We start from the raw sequence: 23,912 nt of genomic DNA on the forward strand, positions 1-23,912 counted from the left end.
CTTTTTGTGCAGGTAAGAAACAAAAAAGTGCGGTTCGGTGAAGCCACCGAGACTAAATGTGACGCAAATCCTCAAGTTGTAATAAAAAGTAAAAGAGAACAAATGGAATGAGGGAATTTTAGCTTGAGGCCAGGGAGTCAGACGTTTGGCGATATCTCAAGGAAGTCCCCCCAATCCCCCATCACCGCTACAATTCCTGATCTGGCAGCCCTCCAGCCGATATGCCACCCTTCTAATGATTGTCCTCCCCCTTCGTCTGCAGGGGAGCAGATTTGAGTGACGTCTCAGCTGAAGCGACTGCTGGACCAGTACCCTGACGACTGGCACATCCCTTTTTGTTTGCCCATAAGACTGGCATTACTGGTGCTTAAAGCCTACATACACACACACACACACACACATCCAGGAACCCCCCAGGTGATTCCTGTGGAGGAGCTCTGGCCTCTGTTAAGAGAACCTGCAATATTAGGGATAACCTTCAAAAAGGTGGATGGGTTGGGTTGGAGATGCCAGTGAATGTGGAACTATGGACCAAAGTTTTAGCCTTGGTACGTCTTGGCTTGAGAGCTGTGCCCCAATCTACTCTTCCAAAAAAGAAAAAAGAAAACAAAAACAAATAAACAAAACTGATTGTCCACTTATCAAACAAAGACACTTTCTTGTGATTGAAATACACAATAACAGAACAGGGAAACGATTATGCCATTTTGGGGTCTTCCATTTACATGTACTAACAATCACATTTCTATTCTTGCCCAACCAAAAGGAGGCCCTACATAGGTTTTTTAGGTCCCCGGACCACCCCACAAGCCCACCCCTTTTGCCCTCATCCCAGCAAGGCTTCCTCGCTACCTTCCTTCCTTAACTCCTTTCACCCTGACTGACTGACTGGCCACGGCTGGCCAATCTCTCCACTGTGACCTTTTCCATATTCAGCAATTTCTGAAAACATCAGACAGCGCATTAACATTTACATAGAAATGATAAAAACAGACAAACAAACAAAAAAAAAAAACAAAAAAACAACAAAAACAAAGTTCTCACAATGCAAACAAATAATGAATTATTTTTTTTAACCCTTTTCCCCCATGCATTCCGTTGGTTCAAAAGATGACAGCTCCTTTTTAAATATGATTGTTGTTTCCCCAAGACTAATTATGTCATTAGTTCTAGAAAGAGTACATATCCATGCAAAAAATCATAACTTTTTTCCTTTTGTCTTATATTAATTTAACACATAACACATAGAAATACTGTAGTTAAGACATGACCGCGAAACCAAAACACTTTGGGAAAAAAAAAAAGTTCTGCTAAATTTTAGATTCATATTCTTAAATTTTTAAATATCTGAAAAAGGGCTACTTTTTTTTCATTTTTTTAAATTTTGAAAATATGAAAATGTGTAAACTCCCCTGGGATTACTCTTCCCTTCCGGACAAATCAGCGGCTTGGGATTCGCACCCACCTTAACATTCAATGAGTCTTCCTGTATTGAACATGTGAACAAAGGATACATGCCAACTCTGCAAAATTATAATTTAACAGTATAAAGCTTCAAGTCACAAGTTCCAAAACTAACTATTCTTTTTTTTTTTTAATCACATAAATTTTACATTAAACATTTGAGGTATTTCAGAAAAAATTGTCAAAATTCTTCCTTGGTCTGTGTTCTGAAGGAGGCCACGCTTTCTGGTACGGGATGGGGCAGACGGGGCGCCCAACGTGAATCTTTGGTGCTGTCTTTGGTATGAGAAGGCGTCTGGAGGGAGATGGGACACCGAGCACGGGCTGCGCTCTCCAAAGCGCTCTGGCGACACCTGCTGTTAGGAAAGTTATTTGTTTTTTATTTTTCTTTTCACGTTGCTGAAAGAACTATGACGTAGAAAAAGGCATAAAAGTGAATAAATATAACACTTAAATTTTATAAATGGTAAAGTGCTTATCTGCATTAACATTTTTATTTAATTTAGAAGCGTAACATTTAATTTTTTTTTTTTTAAAGAATGAAACAACCTTTTCCCCGTAAATTAGTTTAACATTATCAAGACATTAAAGATGATCGCCACCTCGATGAGCGCAGCAGTGAGTATTAAGTATGAGGGGATTAAATGAGTGGTCTTGATGATGTTTTGGGTGCAGACGGAGGTGGGTTGGCATTGCCAGCCTCTATTAGAGAGTAAAGTGTGCTCTCTTATGAAGAAAACATTTAGGGAATGGCGAACGTGGAGTAATTATGAGAAGTGGTCTCCGTCTGCACTCTTCATATTATTAGAGACAAGTGAACATGTCTTCAAGAAATTGAGACGCAAGGCCCTGCATCAGTGTCACTTTCATACATGTGTGGATTACGACATACTTAATTAATGCTATAATGTGCCAAATTTCCAAATGAAGACAGTAAAAATAATACTAGTTTCATCATCCATCCATTTTCAATGAGCTTATCCGGTTCTTGGCTGCAGGAAGCCAACGAATATCCGGCGGCAATGGACACAGAGCAGGAATCAGCATTGGGCAGGGCACCACTACCCCATATACACCTATATTTAATGATGTTATATATTGCTGTTGTGTTTAATTCATATATTATACAGCATATATCTGCACACAAACAAAACATATTTGATTATTGTATAAATATAAAATATATTAAGTAGATAATAAACATAAGTGTAAATTGAAAAATAAAGTCAATTTGAAAATTACGCAGTAAGCCGCTACAGAGAGAAGCTGATGCAATACGACTCCTTTGCAATGGCTTATGGGTAGTTTGAACACGCGCAGTGCAGCACTCTGACATTGAAGCCAAGATCAAATCAACATGTGGGATGGCACCATTGATGAACAATACACCGTAGTGAGATTTCTGTGGGCAGAGGGAATGAAATCCTGAACCCTAAAGTTAACTGAATGATGTTGACTCAGTAAGGAAGTGAAAACAGCAGGACTCAATGAAAAGTTTATGAATGGGTAGGGAGGTTTAAAGCAGGAGAAACAAGTGTAAGCAACAAAGCTTGATCTGGTCGACGATCAACATCTATATGGCGAACGCCATCATCCGTGAAGACCGATGCAGTACTTTGTCCATTGTTGCTGCACATATGGATATTAGCTATGGAACTGCACATGCCATAATGCATGATGACTTGGGGTACCTTAAAACTTGCTACCTAAATTGCTTACTGACCTGCACAAGCCAACATCCTTTAAATAAATGTCAGTAGGTTTTACTCCATCTGCCCACAATCTCACTATGGTGTGTTGTTCAACAATGGTGGAATCTCACAACAAAGCATCCATGTTCACCTGAAATTTGGTTTCCACAAGACTAACGCAGAGCAGTGAGCTGTGTGGGTTCAAACTACCCATAAGACATTGCAAAGATTTTGCATTACATCAGCTTTAATCCATGTAATTTTCAAATTGCCTTTTCTTTTTGATTTACCCTGGTATTTTAATTCTAGCTTCCCTGTGACCATGCTCAGGATAACGTGGGTTTGTAAATGGATGAGCAGAGATATGGGGGGGCCCGGATTCTTGTCGAGAGAAGGAAAAGAGTGAAGCACAGTCATCAATGAAGTTTCTGTTTTCCCTCAGAATGGGCAAAATGACAAGTGACGTCACTACCGGCGCAAGTCCTTTCTGGTCTGCTACACACTCACAGTCCACTTTTGGACCTTTTTCGGAAGAGGATGGAGCTCCGATGCTTTCTGAGCTACTTTTCATTATTTCCCTGCTCAATTTTCTGTTTTTTCAATAGAGGACATTAAATGGGTGTCCCACTGGAGCTCCATATCTTTTTTTTTTTTGTCTTGTCCCTATTTGTAATATATCTTCTACACACACCCTCATACTTTTATGTACTGTACATGCCTTTTGATGGGCTGATGGTTTCTGCCTTGCACCCAACGCCAGTACAGTTGCCTCTGGCTACTTCACAAATCCAAGTTGGTGTGAAAATGGATGGATGGCTAAGCGTATGCCTGGCATGAGTACATTTGGGTTTGTATATGAGTGTAACCTGTGATGGACTTTCCCAAACTACCTGTGGCTTGCACCCAATGCTGCCAGGATACATTTCAGGACTTCATGACCTCGAATTGGATAAAACAAGACGGATGAACAAATTACTGACACATTAAATTTAATTTTTGCAAATGTAAGTGGAATTCAGAATGGTATAATTATAAAGATCTTCACAATCTGGAGTTATGAAATTGAAAGGTTATTAATACAAAAAGCAAACAAAATGACTTCATTGTGTCCTGTGTGAATATTCAAGTGAAGCTGAGGCGACCGCTCTGGGTCGCCAGGCTCGCTCCCCTTCTCTTTGGCTGCTCAGAAGGTGAACTGGTAAGCTTTGTTAATGTCTGCTGAATGAAGACGCTCGGGAGGACGGGCGGGCGGAGGTGTCTGTTAAACTTTGTGCGTGTCTCGTGAATTGGCTGTCGGCTCAAGAATGCAGTCATACCTTTGGTTGAAGGGAAAAGGCACTAATCTCTTCCTCCCTCTACCATCTCCGTTCGGTATCTCCCTACAAGGCTTGACTGGAGCAGGATACTGGGTTTGGCTTTTTTTTTTTTTCTTGTTTATTTTGTTTTTTTGCATGATTTTCAAACAGAATGCCATTAAGGGCTCTACTAGGTCCACCTAGCAGCACCCTACCCCACCCCGTGCAGGATGGGACCTCCAATGTAACATATACACGCACACACACACGCACAGACACAGACCAGGGAAGGTTGAAAAAATCTTTGGTATCAGTCATGGTTTTAAAAACCACAGATTGAAAGCTCAAGTGAGGTAGCCACTTTGGTTCTCACTAGAAATGTCTCTCTTTTTTTTTTTTTGCCCCTATTTTAAAATTGCCCCACTTGTGGACTATAACCAGGGCCACATTGCCATTCTTTTTTTTGCGCCATTGGGAACCCTAACCTGACCCACCATATCCCCACCCCCAAACCCCACCCCAGCTCAGCCAAGACTTCTCCCAGGATGCAACATCCACCCTCCCACCACCCAACATACCCCCTTTTCCCAGTACTCCTGAAATGAGGCTCCCGGCAGGTTTACAGAATCAAGCATTACCACGACATCACAAGACACTAAGACAACGTCAGAGGAACATTTCGGCAAGGCGGCTGTCAGCCCCAGGGCAGTGCCCTCCACCCGGGGGCTCAGATGCCTTGCGCTGCTGTGCCATTCCCCTTCTTTTTCTTCTTTTTTTTTTTTTTAACAATTCAAAATGTTCAGTACGGTATTCACATGGGATGCAGAACTCTGCATACACCTTCATGACTGGGATTTTTCTTCCCCCCGTTCCATAATTTTTTTTTTTTTTTTTGGTATTGTCAACAAGGTGCCTCACACATATGCACGACAGAGCACATGGCAAAGTGAATACAAATCCTTCGTTATTGAATGGTACTAATTACCCGCATCAATATTAAAGAGAGAGAGAGAGAGAAAGAGGAAGAGAGACAGAGAGAAAGGACAGAAAGAGAGAGAAAGAGGGAAAGGAACATCATTGTCACGCTGAGGAGGACGCTTTAGGCCCCTCGTGAGGTTAGGTTCTTTTTCCTGTACATGGAAACAAAGTTTTTCAGTCGCTGTTTGTCTCTTCTTCCGCTTTGCTTCGTTTTGGTGCGTTACGGCACAGTCACCCGGCAGTAACCAGTGCCACGTTCAGGGTTATTTTGTTAACTTTTATTAAGGCAGTTGTCATTGGCACTATGAGAAATCTCCTCAGAGAGCAGCTAACGAGGGTGGTGGATGGTGGTGGTGGGGGGGGGCCGCACCTCCAAGTCTTGTTCCACTCCGTTTTTTATTGATTTTTTTTTTTTTTAAAACGTGATCCTTTGTTTTTTTTTTTTTTGTTTTTGGTGTCTGTGAGTTTACACATTTTTCTTTGGTAACAGAGACAATGCATCGAGAATAGAACAACTGGTGCTTGAGCACGACAAGATTCACACACAACTTCAAGCCACACAGTGCGAAAGAAAGATTTGTGTTTCTTTTGGTACAGCGAGCGGTGGTTGGGTTACTTATTGTTGGATTCTGTTCTTCAGTTTTCATGTGCTTCCAGACCTGCCAATGAGACTTCATTCTGGACCCAGTGCAACTTTTAATCTCCTGACCGGCTACTTGCACCCCCTGCCCCTCCGTACGTCCAAGGGTTACAGGGGTATCATGAAAGCATTCAATGTCGATTGTAAACGGCCAGATGAAATGTTTTGATCTGATTGATGAAAGAGACTTCCATGCAGTTTCACTCAACATTTTCCAGATGGCGCAGTTGTGCATTTCTTTAAAAAAAAAAAAAAGATTCTCTGTTTTTGCAGAGCACTGCCACCTACAGCACCTGGAGTGTAACTGCAACAGCTGACATCACTCCGCTTGCTGGTTCGTTTTTTAACTTGGATTCTTCATGTATTGGGACGTTTTGTGATTGGGTCCTGGCCTGCTGAAATAATACAATTATAAATTCTGCTTTTCATTCTCTTTTTTTTTTTTTTTTTGACTACATGGGAAAGGAGGAGTCTTTGTCGGCATTTTTTTTTTTTGCAGGTTTGGAAAGCTAGAGGTGCTCCGATGGAGATGCTTTGAGTTGCACTGAGCCCTCGGCGGCTGGCTCGTCCCCTTCTCAGGCCTTCGAGAAAGTGCTGGTGGAAGCACCTGACTGCCCAGGACTCCCAGTCTGGTCGTCATGCCAGCGGTCCACACAGCGGCGGCGGGCGTTCATGAAAAAGTTGCTGACCGTGTTGAGCTCCAGACCCAACTGCTGCGAGATGGTCATCTGCATCTCTTTGGAAGGCCGCTTGTTCTCCTTGAAGATTGCGATGAGGGTCCGCCTTTGCAGATCCGTGAAGACCAGGCGTTGCTTCTTGGGGACCAGGTTGCGGTCTTTGTGCTGCTCTTGCTCCTTGCGTTTGCAGGCTGGGAGAAAGGAAATAAAAACAAAACATTCAGTTGGTTTCAGGAAAAATTGGGTTATATAACAAAATGGCAGTTAAATTGTTGTTTATGCTGAAATAAAAGTAACAATTTGGTCTTGAAAAATCAATGATCTAAAGCGCCTATGAAGTTAGCACTTGTGAATAATCAATCCACAAACCTTTTCCGGTAAGGTTCAGTATAGGATGCATCATTATAACTTTACAAAGCTTTTTAGACCCACTAAAGGCCATGCCACACTAGACAACTATTCCTATGATTTTCAGTCGTAGCCTTCATCTTAGCAAGTTGTAGGCAGTTAATGGCACACTCCTGTGGAGGTCAGTCATGGAATAAAACAGGTCCTTCAGTGTTATGGCCCCTCTCTTCCTCAGTCTCTCCGAGATGGCTCCTCTTTCTCCACATTTAAATCTTTTAAAACTTTCCTCTTCGATGAACTTTTGTCTTCTTTGTGATCTTTATGCTCCCCCTTCAGTTTGTAAAAGGCTCTCTATAAATGTAACTTGTTATTTTATTATTCCCGATGACTCACTCTGACATAATAACGTTTTTATTCATAGGGGCATACTCTGTGTGTGTGACAGCCAAGCCCAGATTAAGACCCCAAAAGGCCCCTGGGTGACATAATGAATAGAGCTCCTTGTCAGAGAGTTGATTTTACTTTTAACAACACAGCCTGCAGACACCTAGTCAGTGGAGGATGGTCCCCCTTGGTGATCTGACACAGGAACACTCAGGGAGTGAAGGATATTTGGTGAAAAGGCCCCTTGCGTGCACCCAGAACACCCTGATGGTAGATCTACACCTAATGAGAGGTGACAATCAATCAGCACACAGCATGAAGTACAATCCACATAATGATGGAATGAGGGAACAGAATGCAGGTGTTTTGGACCTCACAAACAGAACATTTGAACATTAGAACACTCTAGACGAGAACAGGCCATTCAGCCCAACAAAGCTCGCCAGTCCTATCCACTTATTTCTTCCAAGAAAACATCAAGTCGAGTTTTGAAAGTCCCTAACGTCTTATTGTCTCCCACACTACTTGGTAGCTTATTCCAAGTGTCTATCGTTCTTTGTGTAAAGAAGTTTCCAACTGTGTCCCCGTGTTCTTGATGAACTCATTTTAATGTCACCGTCTCGATCCACTGTACTAATTCCCTTCCTAATTTTAAACACTTCTGTCATGTCACCTCTTAATCTTCTTTTGCTTAAACTGTAAAGGCTCAGCTCTTTTAATCTTTCATCATAACTCATCCCCTATAGCCCTGAATCAGCCTTGTCGCTCTCCTCTGGACCTTTTATTGTGCTGTTATGTCCTTTTTGTAGCCTAGAGACCAAAACTGCACACAGGACTCCAGATGTGTTATAAAGACTTGAGCATAACCTCCTGTGACTTGTACTCCACACGTCAAGGCGCTATATAACCTGACATTCTGTTAGCCTTCCTAATGGCTTCTGAACACTGTCAGGAAGATGACAGTGTTAAGTCCACTACATCTCCTAAATCCTTCTCATAAGGTGTACTCTCGACTGACCGCCAATTGTGTATTCAATCCTAACATTTTTACTTCCTATGTGTAATTCTTTACATTGACTAACATTAAATTTCATCTGCCACAAATCTGCCCAAGCCTGTATGTTGTCCAAGTCCTTCTGTGATGATATAACGGATTCCAAATTATCTGCTAATCCACCTATCTTGGTATCGTCTGCAAACTTAACCAGCTTGTTACTTATATTCCTATCTAAATCACTTATACTGTATATATTAAAAATAGCAGCAGCCCTAGCAAGAAGAGAGGCTTGGCCATCTAATGTATCATGTTTTAGTATTTTATAGAAAAAAAACATTATGGCTGAACTTGCTGTTAACCCTTCATATAGCACCAGCTCTGTCAGGCAGCATGCTGTTACCTGTCAGACAAAAGCAGAGAGCACGATTGTGCTGGAAAGTCGGCACACAGCCATTAAATTTGGTATGTCCAGTGATTTTCAATTCTGTAAACTGACTTGGTCTCGTGACGAGATCAGGAACTGCAGTTGTCAAGTCTGACATCCCCAGCGACTAGAAGTCATGTGATGTGCCATAGGCTTTAATCGAATTCAAGCTTACTGGGGACAAAGCTACATTAGGAGAATGTATGATTGGCACTTATTGGTGCAGTTTCTGATTTTTTGTTGCACCATTTTTGTGTTTCCTTTTTTTTTCTCTGTATCTATTGTCATCATTGCTAAATCCATTTTTTGTCATTTGATTGTTTTAACCGCTTTAAAAAATTACGGTGTTGCCCTGTGACACCACCTTGGATTTCATGATCACTGCCATTTTGTGCAGAGTTATGGGTTATTATGTATAAAGGATGGAGACCTTGACTTTTGAATCATCCGGATTTTCAGATAGCTTTTTAATATGTCGTATTTGAGCCATGTCTTTTCTTTTCCTGTCTTGAATGTATTTTCTGTTTTGCGGTTATTTCTGTCATGTTTGAATTATTATGTTTCATGATTTATGGTATTTCTGTATGATTTGTTTATTATTTTTTCTTTATATACTGCTATATAATGCTGTTCATTCCTTGTTGTTTGTGGGTGGAGCTCCTGGAGGCTGGGCCACCATGATGTCACTGCTGCTGAATCATCTCATCTTATCCTTGTTAATAAATCTTCATTTTTATAAAGATTTAAAGAGCACTGGGAATATGGAACAAACTTATAGAGACCTTTAAGAAGTGTCTGGATGAGTATGTCACATTACGCAATGTACATAAAGCTTATGACTAAAAATTGCTGGAAAAGCTGTCTAGTGTAACGTAGCCTTAAAACATTCTCTATTTCCTTATTTTGTCTTATACTGTACCAAACAACCATCTCCTTTAATCAAAAAACAGAAGGGAAAGCTATTAAAATACATGTGTGGAGTGTGGAGTTTGCAAGTTCTCCACATTTCCATGGTTGAGGACCACCTAGTGGACTGTATAGCCAGGTTTGAATCCCTGTGACCCCAAACAGGAGAAGCTAAAATGATTGGACGTACACCTGGCATGTAACCCACAAACCTCAAAGAAAGATGGTGTTACGGGCTCCCAACAAAAGTCCACTAGCCATAAATTCGGTGGGCTATCTTGAAATTCTTTTCAGTCCTCGATCACCATCCATGTCATTAATAATAATAGTAATAATTATTAATTCTTTACATTTATGTAGCACTTTTCTCACTACTCAAAATGCTTTACATAGTGAGTGGGGAGCCACTTCGACCACCACTAATGTGTAGCATCCTCTTGGATGATGTGATGGCAGCCATTTTTGCATCAGTACGCTCGTCACATATTAACTGTTAGATGGTGAAGTGGTGAGAAGGAGAGACAATTAGAGATGGGGGATGATTAGGAGGTCGGAATGATTAGGCTGAGGTGGGCAATTTAGTCAGGACGTCAGGTTACACATCTCATCTGGAGGATGGCACCATTTTTACAGCACAGTGGCCCTGTCACTGCACTGGGGCATTGGGATCGACATTCAGACCACAGGATAAGTGCCCCCTCATGGCCTCACCAACAACCCTAACAGCAGCAACCCAGGCTTTTCCTAGATGGTCTTCCATCCAAGTACTTACCTAGCCTGACCATGCTCAGCTTCAGGAGGACCTCTTCTGAAATGCATGTGGTACGGCTGCTGCTTGTTGATAGTAAGCAGCGTAACTGGTGGTACAAACGTCAAAGGGGTAAACTATGCTGCTAACCACTTGGCCCATTCTTTAAAGAATCTCCCATCTGAGATTCTGCTTTTTCTCTATCTTTGCTACAAGAGGCAGGCCAACACATTTTAGATGGGATAACAGTCAACAGGTTTTGTAATATTTGAAAAATATTAGAGACCCTGCATCATTTTCCTCAAACCTTCCAGAAAAGTTCATGTTCAGTAATAAACAGAAAACTGTTTTAGTAAACAACTGTTAAGCAAACTTAACAGGTCATGCTACTCTGTTGACCACAGGAGAGACAAAAACACCATTGAAATCCTTTATTCATGTTTTAATTATTCACAAAAGACAACAAGACACCAACATCAATCAGTGTGTTTACATGTACAGGTCAATCATCAGGTAAAGGCAGGAATCTGGTTTACATGCACAAGTGATCTTCTCGAGTTCTCCTTTGTCAAAAAGTTCTAGAGTCAATAAACTTTCTAAAAGAGAGTTAAACATCCTTGTGTAATGGCCTGTTTCCTGATATGCCCTCCATGCTTGTGAGACCGTGCTGGGAGACACAGCAAACCTTCTTGCAACAATACGTGTGGATGTGCCACCCTGGAGGAACTGGACTACCTGTGCAACCTGAATCGGCTACAGGTACCACCTCATGCAACTAGTAGTGACAAGGACACTAGCAAAACGCAAAACTAGAGAAGAATCTGTCAGGAAGGATAAGGAGAGAGCAATTTTCTGTGGACACCACCTGCAAAACCATTCCCTTTTCAGGGATTGTCTTACTGTTGCCTCTGCAAAGTACCCGTTGCAACTTTCATTTGCTCCAAAGCAGGTCAAGTTGATTCACAATCACTTATGCACTCTAACTAGACAGACTGATATCCCTGGAGATTCATTGACTTGGCGTTAGAGTGGGATGATTAAATTTTCCTTTAATTTTTTGAGCAGTATATTTCACCCAAGAGAAGGAATAATGGGATCACCCAAACATTTGCCTTTAGAAATGTATTTTGTGGACTCTTCTACCGGTGGCTCCTGATAGTGTGTCCGAAGCTAACCCATGAGCAGCCTGACAGAGTGCAACGGACATGTGCAGACTACAAAATCCTCAACATTAACCCGTTGAAAGGTTTGCATGGCCACATAGTCAGTTTATTCACAGAGAAATCTGCCTCATCAGAGGCCGATAACCTAATTTCTCTAATCGGAATAAGGGTTGACATTGCATTTTGGAGATCAGGTTTCCGTCAATAATCGCGTTTTTGAAGCACACGTAAACACACTGGATGTATGGAGCAACTGTCTTTGCATTTTCTATTAAAACCACGGGAGGTAAATCTCTATAGCAGATCTTGTCGACTATGGTCAAGGATGCCGAAGTTCTATCAGAACAACCACATCCCAACATAAATCACCATTCCCTTGAACGTCCATCTCATCATGTTACTCACTTCCTAAACTTTATGTAGGTAGGGAACAGGAGTTTTCATACACTTATAAATGTTTCCCCAGAGGACGCCTTCACACGCTAATGACCATGGACTGTGATGGCTGACCTCTCAAAGATTTTCTACAGCTAACATTCTGAACCCACAACAAATGTTCCCTCAATAAAGCCATGCAGAGACCAGCGACATTTTCGAAGAGAGACCCGATATTTGACAAAATGTCTTGGTTTGACCTATCTTTTGCCCTTTTACAGATCAATCTGCAGAGTACAGCTCTCCCTGTTCACCTCACAACATCAGGGTGCCATTGATGGTATTCAGGCTTGCTTATTATAGGGTTTAAAGAGCCGATGTACCCCTTATGTAGGGTCCCCATTACATTAACATGAACTCCAATTGAGCTCCTATTTTTGGCTGGCGTACCTTAAAGTAGCACAATTATCTGTAGAATTCTTATTCTTCACAAATTGGCTGAGACTGTGTTGCTGTGCCGTGTCTGCAGAGCCCCGCCGTGGCACTTTGATTCAATATTAATGCCGTATAGACCGGATTGTCTATCGAGCCGTGCAGAAGGTGAGACACGCAGCATTAAAGCAAGCTAATCCCAGCATTACGGTAGCCTATAGCTGCCAAACATCAATGGCAGGCCTAGATTTGCATGCTACGCAGGCCTGCAGGCCGGGGGAGGCTCAGGGGAGCGGGGGCGGACTGGAACATAGCATGTTTATCAAGCCGATTCAATCGCCTCAAGGACGTTGCAAGGGCAGGACTCTTCAGCTGCTCTGAGGAGACTGTGTGTTTAGACACTGGTTTCCATTTGCAAGCTCATGAACAACAAACAGCAAAGTGAAATAAATGAAAGCTGCAGCCCCCTACTTGAAATCCCTGGTACATTCAGCTGGAGAACAAGAGGTCACTGAATGGCACAGCTGCAAAACGGGGAAAGGGAGCTCATGAAAGTCGAAGGGAGAGAGAGAGAGAGAGAGAGAGAGACTACACGGCCGACCACTGGGCCCATTCCTTAAAGCTTCTCCCCTCGGAGACAAGTCTGCTTTCTCTCTGCCTTTGCCGTAGGGGGGAAAAACACCCACTGATGTTACTAAACTGGAAATGAACATTAATATGGCTGAACTGGAGCAACGTGAGGCAAGCCAGCTGCTGCCTCCAAAGTTTAGGAACTTTTACATGTTTCGATTTTCTGTTAACAGTTGGAGCTTTTGCTTGGTTTCCAATTCCTGTAGGCTGCCACAGGTCTGCAGCTTAGTAACTGCTTGAATCCTGGATGCACATCTAATGGAAAATTCCTGTCAAGAGGGGTCCTTCGACCCTTCTTTTCATTTAAATACTCTTCACGCTGTCTCTTCACGAGGCATTTATGAGAAACACCTTTTAATGAATTACCATTAAGTTTAATCCAGACACACGGCTGCCTTGTCCATTAAGTGCCTTGAGCCTCCCAAAAGATCATATTTAACATTAGAATGCTTAGCAAAGTCTGGAGAATTTCATCTCCAAAATCTTCACCCCTAAAATAAGTGAAAAAACCATCTGGGCCTGGACACCAAAATGTCTTAAGAGTTCATGGTTTGCTCATGCTGTGAGACTTTAAGAAACCATGATGAAGCAGCTGCTCAGACTGCACGACAGAGTTGTCTGTCATATGTGTGCTCAAACTGTACGGACACGTTTGGTCCGATTGACGTGCCTTGACGTGGGTGCTCAGACTATTTGTGGCCCAGACAGACAGTTTCAACCATTGTCATGCATGCGCATCTGTGGACTACTCACTGGGCTCATCACTTGTATGTGATAGCACTTTGGGTTGAGAGGGGGTGCTGGCATTAACATTATCCTCTCTTATTCCGAGACGACACCCATTGAAGGAATTTGACTCTGCCCCTTCAGGTCCCCAAGCTATAAATCCCCCTGGTGAAGGGAGAAGGCATTCAGTTTTACACGGAACCCAAAACAGGATGGAGTTACTCGCTGAGAACTTTATTTATCCAGCCTGATGGTAATATTTTGCAGAAGCTATCTGTTGGCGCACATTGTGGCCCTAATTATTATTTCTTCTAAAGAAAAGATTTTTGTTGGAATTAACCGAGGACAACAGCTTTGATGCCAACTTGTAGTTTCTTCTCTCAACCACACCATTCAAAAAACAATATGGCGTCAGACTTCTCAAAATGTCGACAAAGAGCTACATTATTGTACATTAACAACTGGACACGTGGATGGGTGAAGTGCAAACAATATGATCTATCTTTTTTACTGAGAGAATTAAAGGTATGTAGTCTATGTAGTTTACCGTTGTGTTTTTATTTCGGGGTCTTCCAGTAAACATTTCCTAAGATATTTTTATCATCGTTATTTGTTTAGTTGTTTATTTGTCACTATATGACAAATGAGCATAACAATGGCAATACCCAATACAGAATGTGTGAATTTTACACCAATATCGGAAAATGGGCCTGTGACTCTGCCCACATTACAAGACAGTCACCTGAAATTTCTGATGTGACAGAAGTTCTTCTGATTGTAAGCGAATGCGTTTGAGAATCACAACCCCTTTCATTACTGCTCATGGCTGATGAAACAGAAAAGAGAGCTGACTCAGAAAATCAGTCATCAACAGCAAAGTTGGCTTCCAATTGTGCCAAAATCTCTTTGCGAATGCCTGGCATTAGGGTGCGAGCAGTCAATGGCATTCCTAAAAATGTGATCCAGCATACAATAAATCAAAGAATAACCAGAGACAGGAATATGGAGTAGTGTATACAATACAAAGTAACATCAGCAAAGAAACAAAGCCTGCTAAATGACATGGCAGATCTGGAACTGGCAACAGTTGGCAAGACTTACTGACAAAGATGTATAACATTAAACGATGAGCGAGTAAACACAGAATACAGCTACTGACCAGGGAGAAGGAAAATTACGTCAAGGGTGTGGTTATAGATCTTCTCTTCAGGGGGATTATTTCTGTAACTGCCCAACACCCAAAAGGTCTCCTTCTTCTACTCTCAGAGAAAAATACCATAGAGAATCGAGAACTTTAAAACTTGCCTCTTCCTCATCCAAAGATTTATCAATAAAAGGGCTTCTCCAAAACAGCAGTGATAGTCTGATAACCTCGGAGATAGAGATGGGGACTCTGAAGGAGAGAAGGTGAAATCACACACTCACACACACACTTAAATACACACACATTATTAATTTGTGATGAGCACACTGTTCATTTTATACGAGCCTGTAAAGACACTCCTTCTAGGTTAAGGTGGCACCAGGATGCAACCAAGTTGAGAGGAATGACCAGGAGAGAAGTTCTTAATTAAGGCAGGAAAGACAGAGAGAGAGACCAAGCATCAAAACCAAACTGTGATCAACAACTGTCATAGAAAAAAACAGAAGCAATAAGTCAGGAGTCATAAAGTCAAAATCAGAAGTAAAGAAGGCAAAATGTGCAAGGTTCCAATTTGGAATCCATCAGATAATTATAAGCAAATAATTATGGCTCCATCTGTTCTATCATAGAGATGATGCGGGCTACTGCAGGGCAAAATGGTGGTGACGGGAAGAAAGCAAAATGAATGAGACATCATCTGAAAATAATTAATAAACCATCACAAGGAGAAATTGTGAAACAAGGACAAGAATCATAACATTGTTTTGAATTTTTCCTTTGTTAATATTACTATATTACTTGAAACACGGCGCTTTGCCAGTATAAATAGACGTGAAAAAACTGTCTTCGAGAAATTCAGCATGGCTAAACTCAAGCCATGATGGAACAAAAAGATGTGGTATTAGACAAAAGCTGTAATCCAGAGATACATTAAAACTGTTATCCAGACTAGATGAGAAGAAGACGCTATGCGTGCTGATGACGATGTCCTTGCCTCAGCTCCATCACTTTCTTGATGCCTGATGGGAATATTGGTCCCCAAATTTGAGTTGCCCACTTCGTATTTTAATCCCTGTTCCAAATATGACATATCGTCTATATTTTAAGTTGGACCAAAGGCAAGACAAAAGTAAAACTTCATGAAAATCTGTTCGGCCACTGTTGTATGATTATCAAACAAGCAGACAAACAAACAGACATCCAAAAGGCTTATAATTTTATCTATGTAGATAAATGAACATGAATAACAAACTGGACTGGTGTGACAACACAGTGGCGCTGGACAAGAAGGGCCAGAGCAGAGTGTACTTGCTAAGGAGGCTCAGGTGTTTTGATGTATGCAGCAAGTTGCTGGAAATGTTCTACCAGTCCATAGTAGCCAGTGTGGTGTCCTACGCTTCAGTCTCCTGGGGAAGCCTACTGAGCTCAAAAGAAGCACAATGCCTGAACAAACTTATCAGGAAAGCCTACTCCATCACAGGGCAAACCTTGGAAAAACTGGAAGCTATCATGGAAAAGAGGATGGTGGCAAAGTTGGATGCCATCATGAAAAATCCCCTCCGTCCCCTTCAGGAGGTGCTCTCTTGGAGCACTTTTAGCCACAGGTTCATTCCTCCATGATGTATTAAGTAACGCCTTGGGTGGTCTTTTCTGCCTGACTACTATCAGGCAATTCAATGCCTCCACCTGATGTACTCGTTAAGTTAATTTTATTAATTTGTTTATTGATGGATTGGCTGTATTATGTGCTCTGTACCTTTTGTTTTTTATGTTTCTACTGCCTGCGGTGGGTTGGCACCCTGCCCTGGATTGGTTCCTGCCTTGTGCCCTGAGTTGGCTGGGATTGGCTCCAGCAGACCCCCGTGACCCTGTATTTGGATTCAGCGGGTTAGAAAATGGATGGATGGATGGATGTTTCTACTGCAGTATGCATTTGAATTTCCCCATGGGTTTAATAAAGTTTATCTAATCTAATCTAAATATAGAAAAGGAGCAAAACCATGAAATTGAGGTCTTTCAGTGTTGTATACGTCATGCATCAATACGTCATGCCATGGTATCTGTCATAAGAGGATTCCCAGGACTTTTTCATCTGACCTTCATAGAAAAGGAGATTGAGAGACTAAAGTTATGTCTACACTACTTATCAATTTTCATTTCGTTTTCACATCATTTACAAAATTAACTTAACCCACACAATGACCGCAAAAACACACCACATTGTCATTCACATATACTGTGTATGTGTGCTTCGTTCAGACAGAAAGAAGAGGTATACTCCACGCTGGACATTCATTTGCAGCTTGTATTTACACATGGAGAGCAGCAATAGCAAATATGATCTATTCATCCATCCATTATCCAACCCACTATATCCTAACTACAGTGTCACGGGGGTCTGCTGGAGCCAATCCCAGCCAACACAGGGCGCAAGGCAGGAAACAAACCCTGGGCAGGGCGCGCACACACATACACACACACACACACACACACACATACCCACACACCAAGCACAAACTGGGGACAGTTTAGAATCGCCAATGCACCTAACCTGCATGTCTGTGGACTGTGGGAGGAAACCGGAGCGCCCGGAGGAAACCCACGCAGACACGGGGAGAACATGCAAACTCCACGCAGGGACGACCCGGGAAGCGAACCCAGGTCTCCTAACTGTGCCACTGTGCTGCCCTATGGCAAATATGAAAAACAGAAATATGTTTTTTTTTTCTGACCATAAGGTGGAATTGTTGAGTAACACAAGAGTATAAAGTTGAGAGTTGAGAGTAAAGTTGTTGAGAAAATGTAATGAGCATGATCCAATCAGGGAAGGGCCACGCAATGGGCACAAAACCAACCAGAACGTGATTAGAGTCTCTGTTTTCACCCCAAAACACTGCAATACTGAGCTACCATTTTCAGAAATATAGTATATGACTCTAGAGAGAGACAGCTTTTAAGGGTTAAAAATGAGCATCATGGATGAAAGGTAAAAATGAAGACCACTGTCTGTGTTTTTAAACAAAAAAAGTGGTAGTGTGGAAAAAGCCTAAGTGAATTGATTCTTAGAAGAAGACCTGGATGACCATTTACCCTGACAGCCTTAACTGTATTTCATTGGGAGGTCTCCATGAGATCCATTTAAGATGTGAAGTATCTCCCTCCAGGTTGCTGATCTCCCATTGTGGTCCGTAATGAAAAGGGAGATGAGTTTTTCTTAACCATTGCCAACTCTGAAGGGGGTTTCCTCATATATAAAGTGAGGTTTATTGTGGGCAACTGGCAGTCACTTGGTATATATGGGGCCTTGGTGTCCATTATAGGCAAGCCCCTCTGAAGTGGTAGGGCCAGCCGATGGAACTGAGTGGAGCTCTCACATGGGGTCTCTGGTTTAAAGACCGACTAGTGCTTGGCAGGGAAGTGAATCCATTGGGGGTGGGAAGAAATGTAAGAAGTGCTTACAGAATGAAGTTAAAAGAAAGGATTTTCAGCAAAAGGGAATAAAGCTTGGAGTCTGTTGGGAAAGTGGCAAAATCTTTATTGGCAGGAGTAGGAAATGCTGTCCTTGAGTGGCCCAGCCAAAACCCAGACTTAAACCTCATGGAACATCTGTGGAGAGACCTGACGATAGAAGTTAACTGACGCTTCTATTCAATCCAAAGGAACTGAAGCTTGCGTGGATAAACTGTCCAAATACAGGTGTGCAACACTTGTAGAGATCAAAGTAGACTTGAAGTTAGAATTGCTGCCTTCTAGAAAGTACTCACCTATGGGTCTGAATACTCTTATGAATGACAGATTTCAGTTTTTGATTTTAATACAATTGCAAACCTTTCTGAAAACATGTTTTCATTTTGTCGTTATAGCTAATTGAGTGTAGATTGATGGACAAAAATGGCAAATGTATCCATTTAAAATTAAATGTACAACTCAATAAAGTGGGCAGAAAATGAAAGGTCTGAATACTTTCTGAATCCACAAATAGTCGGGACAACATAAATTCAAGGGCTCCTGGAAGATGGTATCTCAGTCTGATGAACGCTGACCCTCATGATGTAACAACCCAAGAAAGATGAAAGGTTTGAAAAGCTGCAGAGGCGTCGAAGGCAGTGGTTGCTCCTTATTTCTGGTGCACCATTGTTCAGGTTTTTTTTTTAACTTTGGCAATAAAAAGGGTGGTACAGTTGGCACCCCAATTTTTATTTTCTTCTCCTTTCCCTAATTTGCACCTTACAATATGATATATGTGTATAATACTTTACACATATATGTATATATTGTCAAACATGTGCACCTAGGGATTGTCTTTGGACCCTAATCAGCTAGGAACAATGGAGGTTGGGAGTGGTGGAACACCAGCATTAATAGCCTTTCCTTGTTCACCTTTAGTTCAGAGGAAGAAAACCAGGAAGAAGTGTGATGTTATTTCTGGCATGACACTGAATGCTCTGCTCCTTCTGGAACGTCCACTATCTGAAAATTACGTTTATTGGTGTCCAAGAGAGGCAGAGCTGTGTTCTTGGAAGCTCAAAACCCAGTCACAGGAAGCAATTATTCCGAATATAAAATTGATTTGTCTTATTTTTTTTAGAATTAAACAAGGATTTGCCATGAACCCCAACACCTCATTTTGTTTTATGATATATATAATGGTGGCCCTGAGGTTATAAATGAGTTCCAGTCCTGCCAACATTCATAATTTGTGAATTTCAGTTGCAACTTGCACTGAAAATGTATATCAAAGCAAAAATACTGCTTTAAAAAATGCATGCTTTATTAATCATTTTAAAGAAATAAACTTATTAGTTAAATGTCAGTGAAGCAATATTACTGTACTTCATAGTTTCACAAAATGCAAAAACACATAAAGATGGCAGGAAAACTTGCTACTAAATGACGACTGATGCCTAAGCAGAGATGTGCTGTTCTACAGGGATTACTTATAAGGATTTCCTCCTCCTCCCAGCACTTGTCTTCCCTACGACAGCATGACTCAAGGCATACTTAGTATACAAGGAGTTACAAGGTGTAGGATCTACTACTGATCGAGCTGCTTACATGTGACCGAGTGGTTTGTGACACCAGTTACATTTGGTGACATGTGCTGTCTTTGCTGAGAGATCACTAAGAATGTCACCTCTTTTTCCCACCGGCTTTATTTATAACAGGCACATTTATAAGACATTAGACATCAACTGCCAATCAAGCTGCTTACCGGTGACTGAGCTTATTCATACCTGCATATGCTGCCAGTTTCATTCAGCAACATGTGCAAATGAAAGCACAAAGTAATTGAAAATGGTGACAAAATACATTGGGGTGCAGTACTACTGCTCACTATTAGTGATGGCTTCTACATATTCATCCACATAAAAACTAGCTTGTAACTAAAACCATAGACACTTGGAATAAGCTACCAAGAAGCATGGTAGACAATAAGACTTTAGCGACTTTCAAAACTAGACTTGATGTTTCTTTAGAAAAATTAAATTGATAGGACTGATGAGCGTTGCTGGGCTGTATGGCTTTATCTCGTCTAGATTCTTCTAATATTCTAACATTCTGAAAAGAGTGGCTTGATGAAAATGAATTAAAAATTGATTGAAAAGAAAAAGTAGAGCTTTATGTGAGTTTTTGCATCTGGAGAACTGTCACCCACCTGTACAGAGCACCTCAGACTGTTTCATCTCCCATGTGCCCTGAGCACAGAGGCCACCACTAGGAAGGGCACTGAGAACACCACAAGACACACCCAGGAGTGTCACCTGGAGGACAATGCACTTCAGTTTGCATGTTGCTGCGATGAAGGATTGAACTCTTGTAATTAAGGAGAAAGCATTCTCTGATAACCTGCACGGTGTTGAATAATCTTTTTAACCATTGCATCACTTAATAAATTCTAATAATATGTGGTCTTGTCTTTTGGCTTATGTAGACCCCCACACAAACGTAAATACAGACATTCCTCACTTAACTACCTACCTGTTTAATGACCACGCGGACTTACAACCAGCCCTCTGACCAGTTGTTATTGTATGCTACAATAGAACTTTGGTCATGGAAATGGCAGTGTGGTGTCTCAGTGTCAGGCACCTCATCTTGCATCAGATGGTTGACACAAATGGCAATGTGCAGTATGCTTAAAATATCGTTTAACATCCTAGAAATAAGAAGGGAACTCGGTCGTTAAATGAGGAGTTTCTGTATATTTTCAGACTTTTTTAATCCAATTAGTATATACTACATATAATAGTTCAGCTCTATATACTACATATCATATTTCAGCTCTATCTGTATATCAATAACACTTAGCATATCTACCTAGATAAAAGAATAAGTGTTCGTACCTGTATGTATCTGAGTGTCCCTCCAGTTGCTATGTCTCTGTCATTCCAACAGAGGTGCGTCACAAACATTTGAAGTAGTAAAATGCATTGCATTTGTCATTCCAATGGACAGCGCATCTCATCACAAACAGTTTTAGCAAAGCATTTTATTACTGCATGCATTAAAAAATACTTTCTAACAGAGAGTGTAATGCAAACATTAACACTGAGATCTATGTTGATTGCATAGATTTCAACCTGTCTTAGCCCAGTTAGTCTGATGTATTTCCACAGATGGCACAGAGAATCAATTGCCTGTAAACAGCCTCAATGAGACACATTATTAAATATTTTTTCTAGGAAGGGTGCAGAATTGTCCCATTGCTGCCCGAACACCAAAATCTTACTTAAATGAAATAATTTGGATATGGGGGAATGTTACTAGTTAGGATACTCATATATTGAATAGAATAATAGCATCATATGGTATCTGCAAACAAAAGGTACACCACCTTGTACTTCTAACCAGCACTATGCGGTACAATACCTGAGCACTGAGAAGCTGTGTATACAACACCAAATAGCTAGTCCAGCATATGCTAAGGTAATGGCAGCCTGTGGATACATACGCTGTCATGGCAAGGACCAGTACTGCAGCTCTGGTTAGTTAAGAGCACTAAAGGCCAATGCATGTCACTTCTATTGTGAAACAGTTCTGCACGTGAGCAGAGGCTCTCTATTTGTCACTGTCCATTTTTTTGTTACTGCGTATTTATTTATTTAAAGAGCTTCTGTAAAAAGCCAAATTTCCTCCTGGGGACTAATAAAGTTCTATCTAATCTAATCTAACCTAATCTAACACTGTCGGTATCAGCAATCCCTGTCACTTTCTTCTATCTATGGTGACACTCTTCAGCACCACTATGGATGAGGCAAACACTAACACCTCCATGACACTCCAGGTTTTACTTTATCTCTTGAACTCTTTGCCATCTTTCTTGAATCCTCCTGAGGCTTGTCAAAGCCTTCACTTCACTTTCCTACCAGACTAGATACTCATACTCAAGTCGCTCCTTTGACCCTGTTCAGCCATTCACTGGCTGCCACCATACTTTCTCACAAACCCAGTTAACACCCTAACATGTTTTTAAAGCATTTTTGTTTTGGCAGGCCCCATACAATTTTGTATATTAGGCTTTCAGGCTGTCCGTGTCACTCCTCGTACTTCACATCTTTGTCTTGGACTGTCAGGCCTCCTAGACTACACTGACCAGCACAAAGAGCAAATTGGCTCAGGACGACTGGAAGTCAAGAGTCATTTCACTAGACAGGAAGATCCAGCAGACACAGCATCTTGGACATCTTTGAACATCTATTTCAGTGTTTGAAAAAGAAAAGCTTTGACACAAAAGCCTCTTACAAATTTTTAGATCCTTCTTAAACAGAGCAAAATGTCTAAAAGGAATGAAAGATGGCTGTCCCAGAGCATTTGGAAACCTAAGCCAAGAAGAGTGAGAGCAACCAAGGATGACTGTCCGAGTAGGTGTATGTTCATGGCCAAGAGTGTAAATGCAATAAAAAAGGGAGATACGGGCCTAGTTGGTGTTATGGATTTCTTTTAAATAAACGTTCATGCAAAAGGTTCCATATTTATGTAAATACTCATTTTAATTCAACAGATCAATTGTAGACCAACAAGTGAACTTCTCTCTTGTTAAGCGACTCTGATTAGACAGACATTCCTAGACTTATATTGGAATGAGTCAGAAATGACAGCTAAAAAGTTGAATGTTATGCTCTATTCCATTTACCTCGAATGTCAGAACTGAGTTGAACTGTGTTCCAGTAAAACATTTGGAAAAGCAATATGGATGCATCCAAGAAATCCTTTGTTGTGCTTGCTCCATCAGAATCAATAGCAGTTGATAACATTGCATTACATGGTTATTTTGTGCTTACAAACACAGTAGTAACAAGTCCACAGATAGAGGTTGGACAGTACTTTGTGCACGAATGATTTAATGAGACACAACTAGACAGAAGTGCCAATGAACTGTCTGAATAACGCAGCTTTCACTAAAGTTTGCGGTGTAAGTCGCCCTTTTGGACTGACATCATGATCTGAAGTCGGATAGACTCAGACTTGACAGACTAGGCCAGAGTTTCTGAGTTGGAAATCAGACTTACGGGAGCATTCCAGTTGAAAATTCCGACTTCCTAATTCAAATGGAATGCAGCACTATCCTACAGACTGTGAAAAGGAAGAGACGTACAGTAAACAATGTGCCACATGGTCAAACCTTCAGCATTTTACTGGTAAGGCTTCAGTTATTATTCATCTCCAGGCAGAGGAGTAGCTTCAGTGGCAGACTTTTGTCACCGTCCTGTTCCACTGAGAGACTGAGCAGATCGTTCCTCCCCCACACTATGCGACTCTTCAATTCCACCCGGGGGAGTAAATGCTAACATTACTCAAAGTTATTGTCTGTTTTTACATACATGCATTTTTATTTCTATTTAATTTAATATTGTTTTTTTGTATCAGTATGCTGCTGCTGGATTATGTG

General features: G+C 41.3%; 1 protein-coding gene across 1 annotated transcript in view; it reads right to left on the reverse strand.

The window, feature by feature from the left end:
* Positions 1-6,551: 6,551 nt before the first annotated feature.
* The window catches only part of onecut3b (one cut homeobox 3b), a 108,937-nt gene continuing 91,576 nt past the window's right edge, over positions 6,552-23,912 (reverse strand). Inside the window, exon 2 of the mRNA XM_039766928.1 lies at positions 6,552-6,936. Coding sequence (XP_039622862.1) covers positions 6,644-6,936 — 293 coding nt within the window. The 3' untranslated portion in view covers positions 6,552-6,643. The remainder of the gene's footprint in view (positions 6,937-23,912) is intronic.

The sequence above is a fragment of the Polypterus senegalus genome, chromosome 10, assembly GCF_016835505.1.
Source record: "Polypterus senegalus isolate Bchr_013 chromosome 10, ASM1683550v1, whole genome shotgun sequence".
Taxonomy (NCBI): domain Eukaryota; kingdom Metazoa; phylum Chordata; class Cladistia; order Polypteriformes; family Polypteridae; genus Polypterus; species Polypterus senegalus.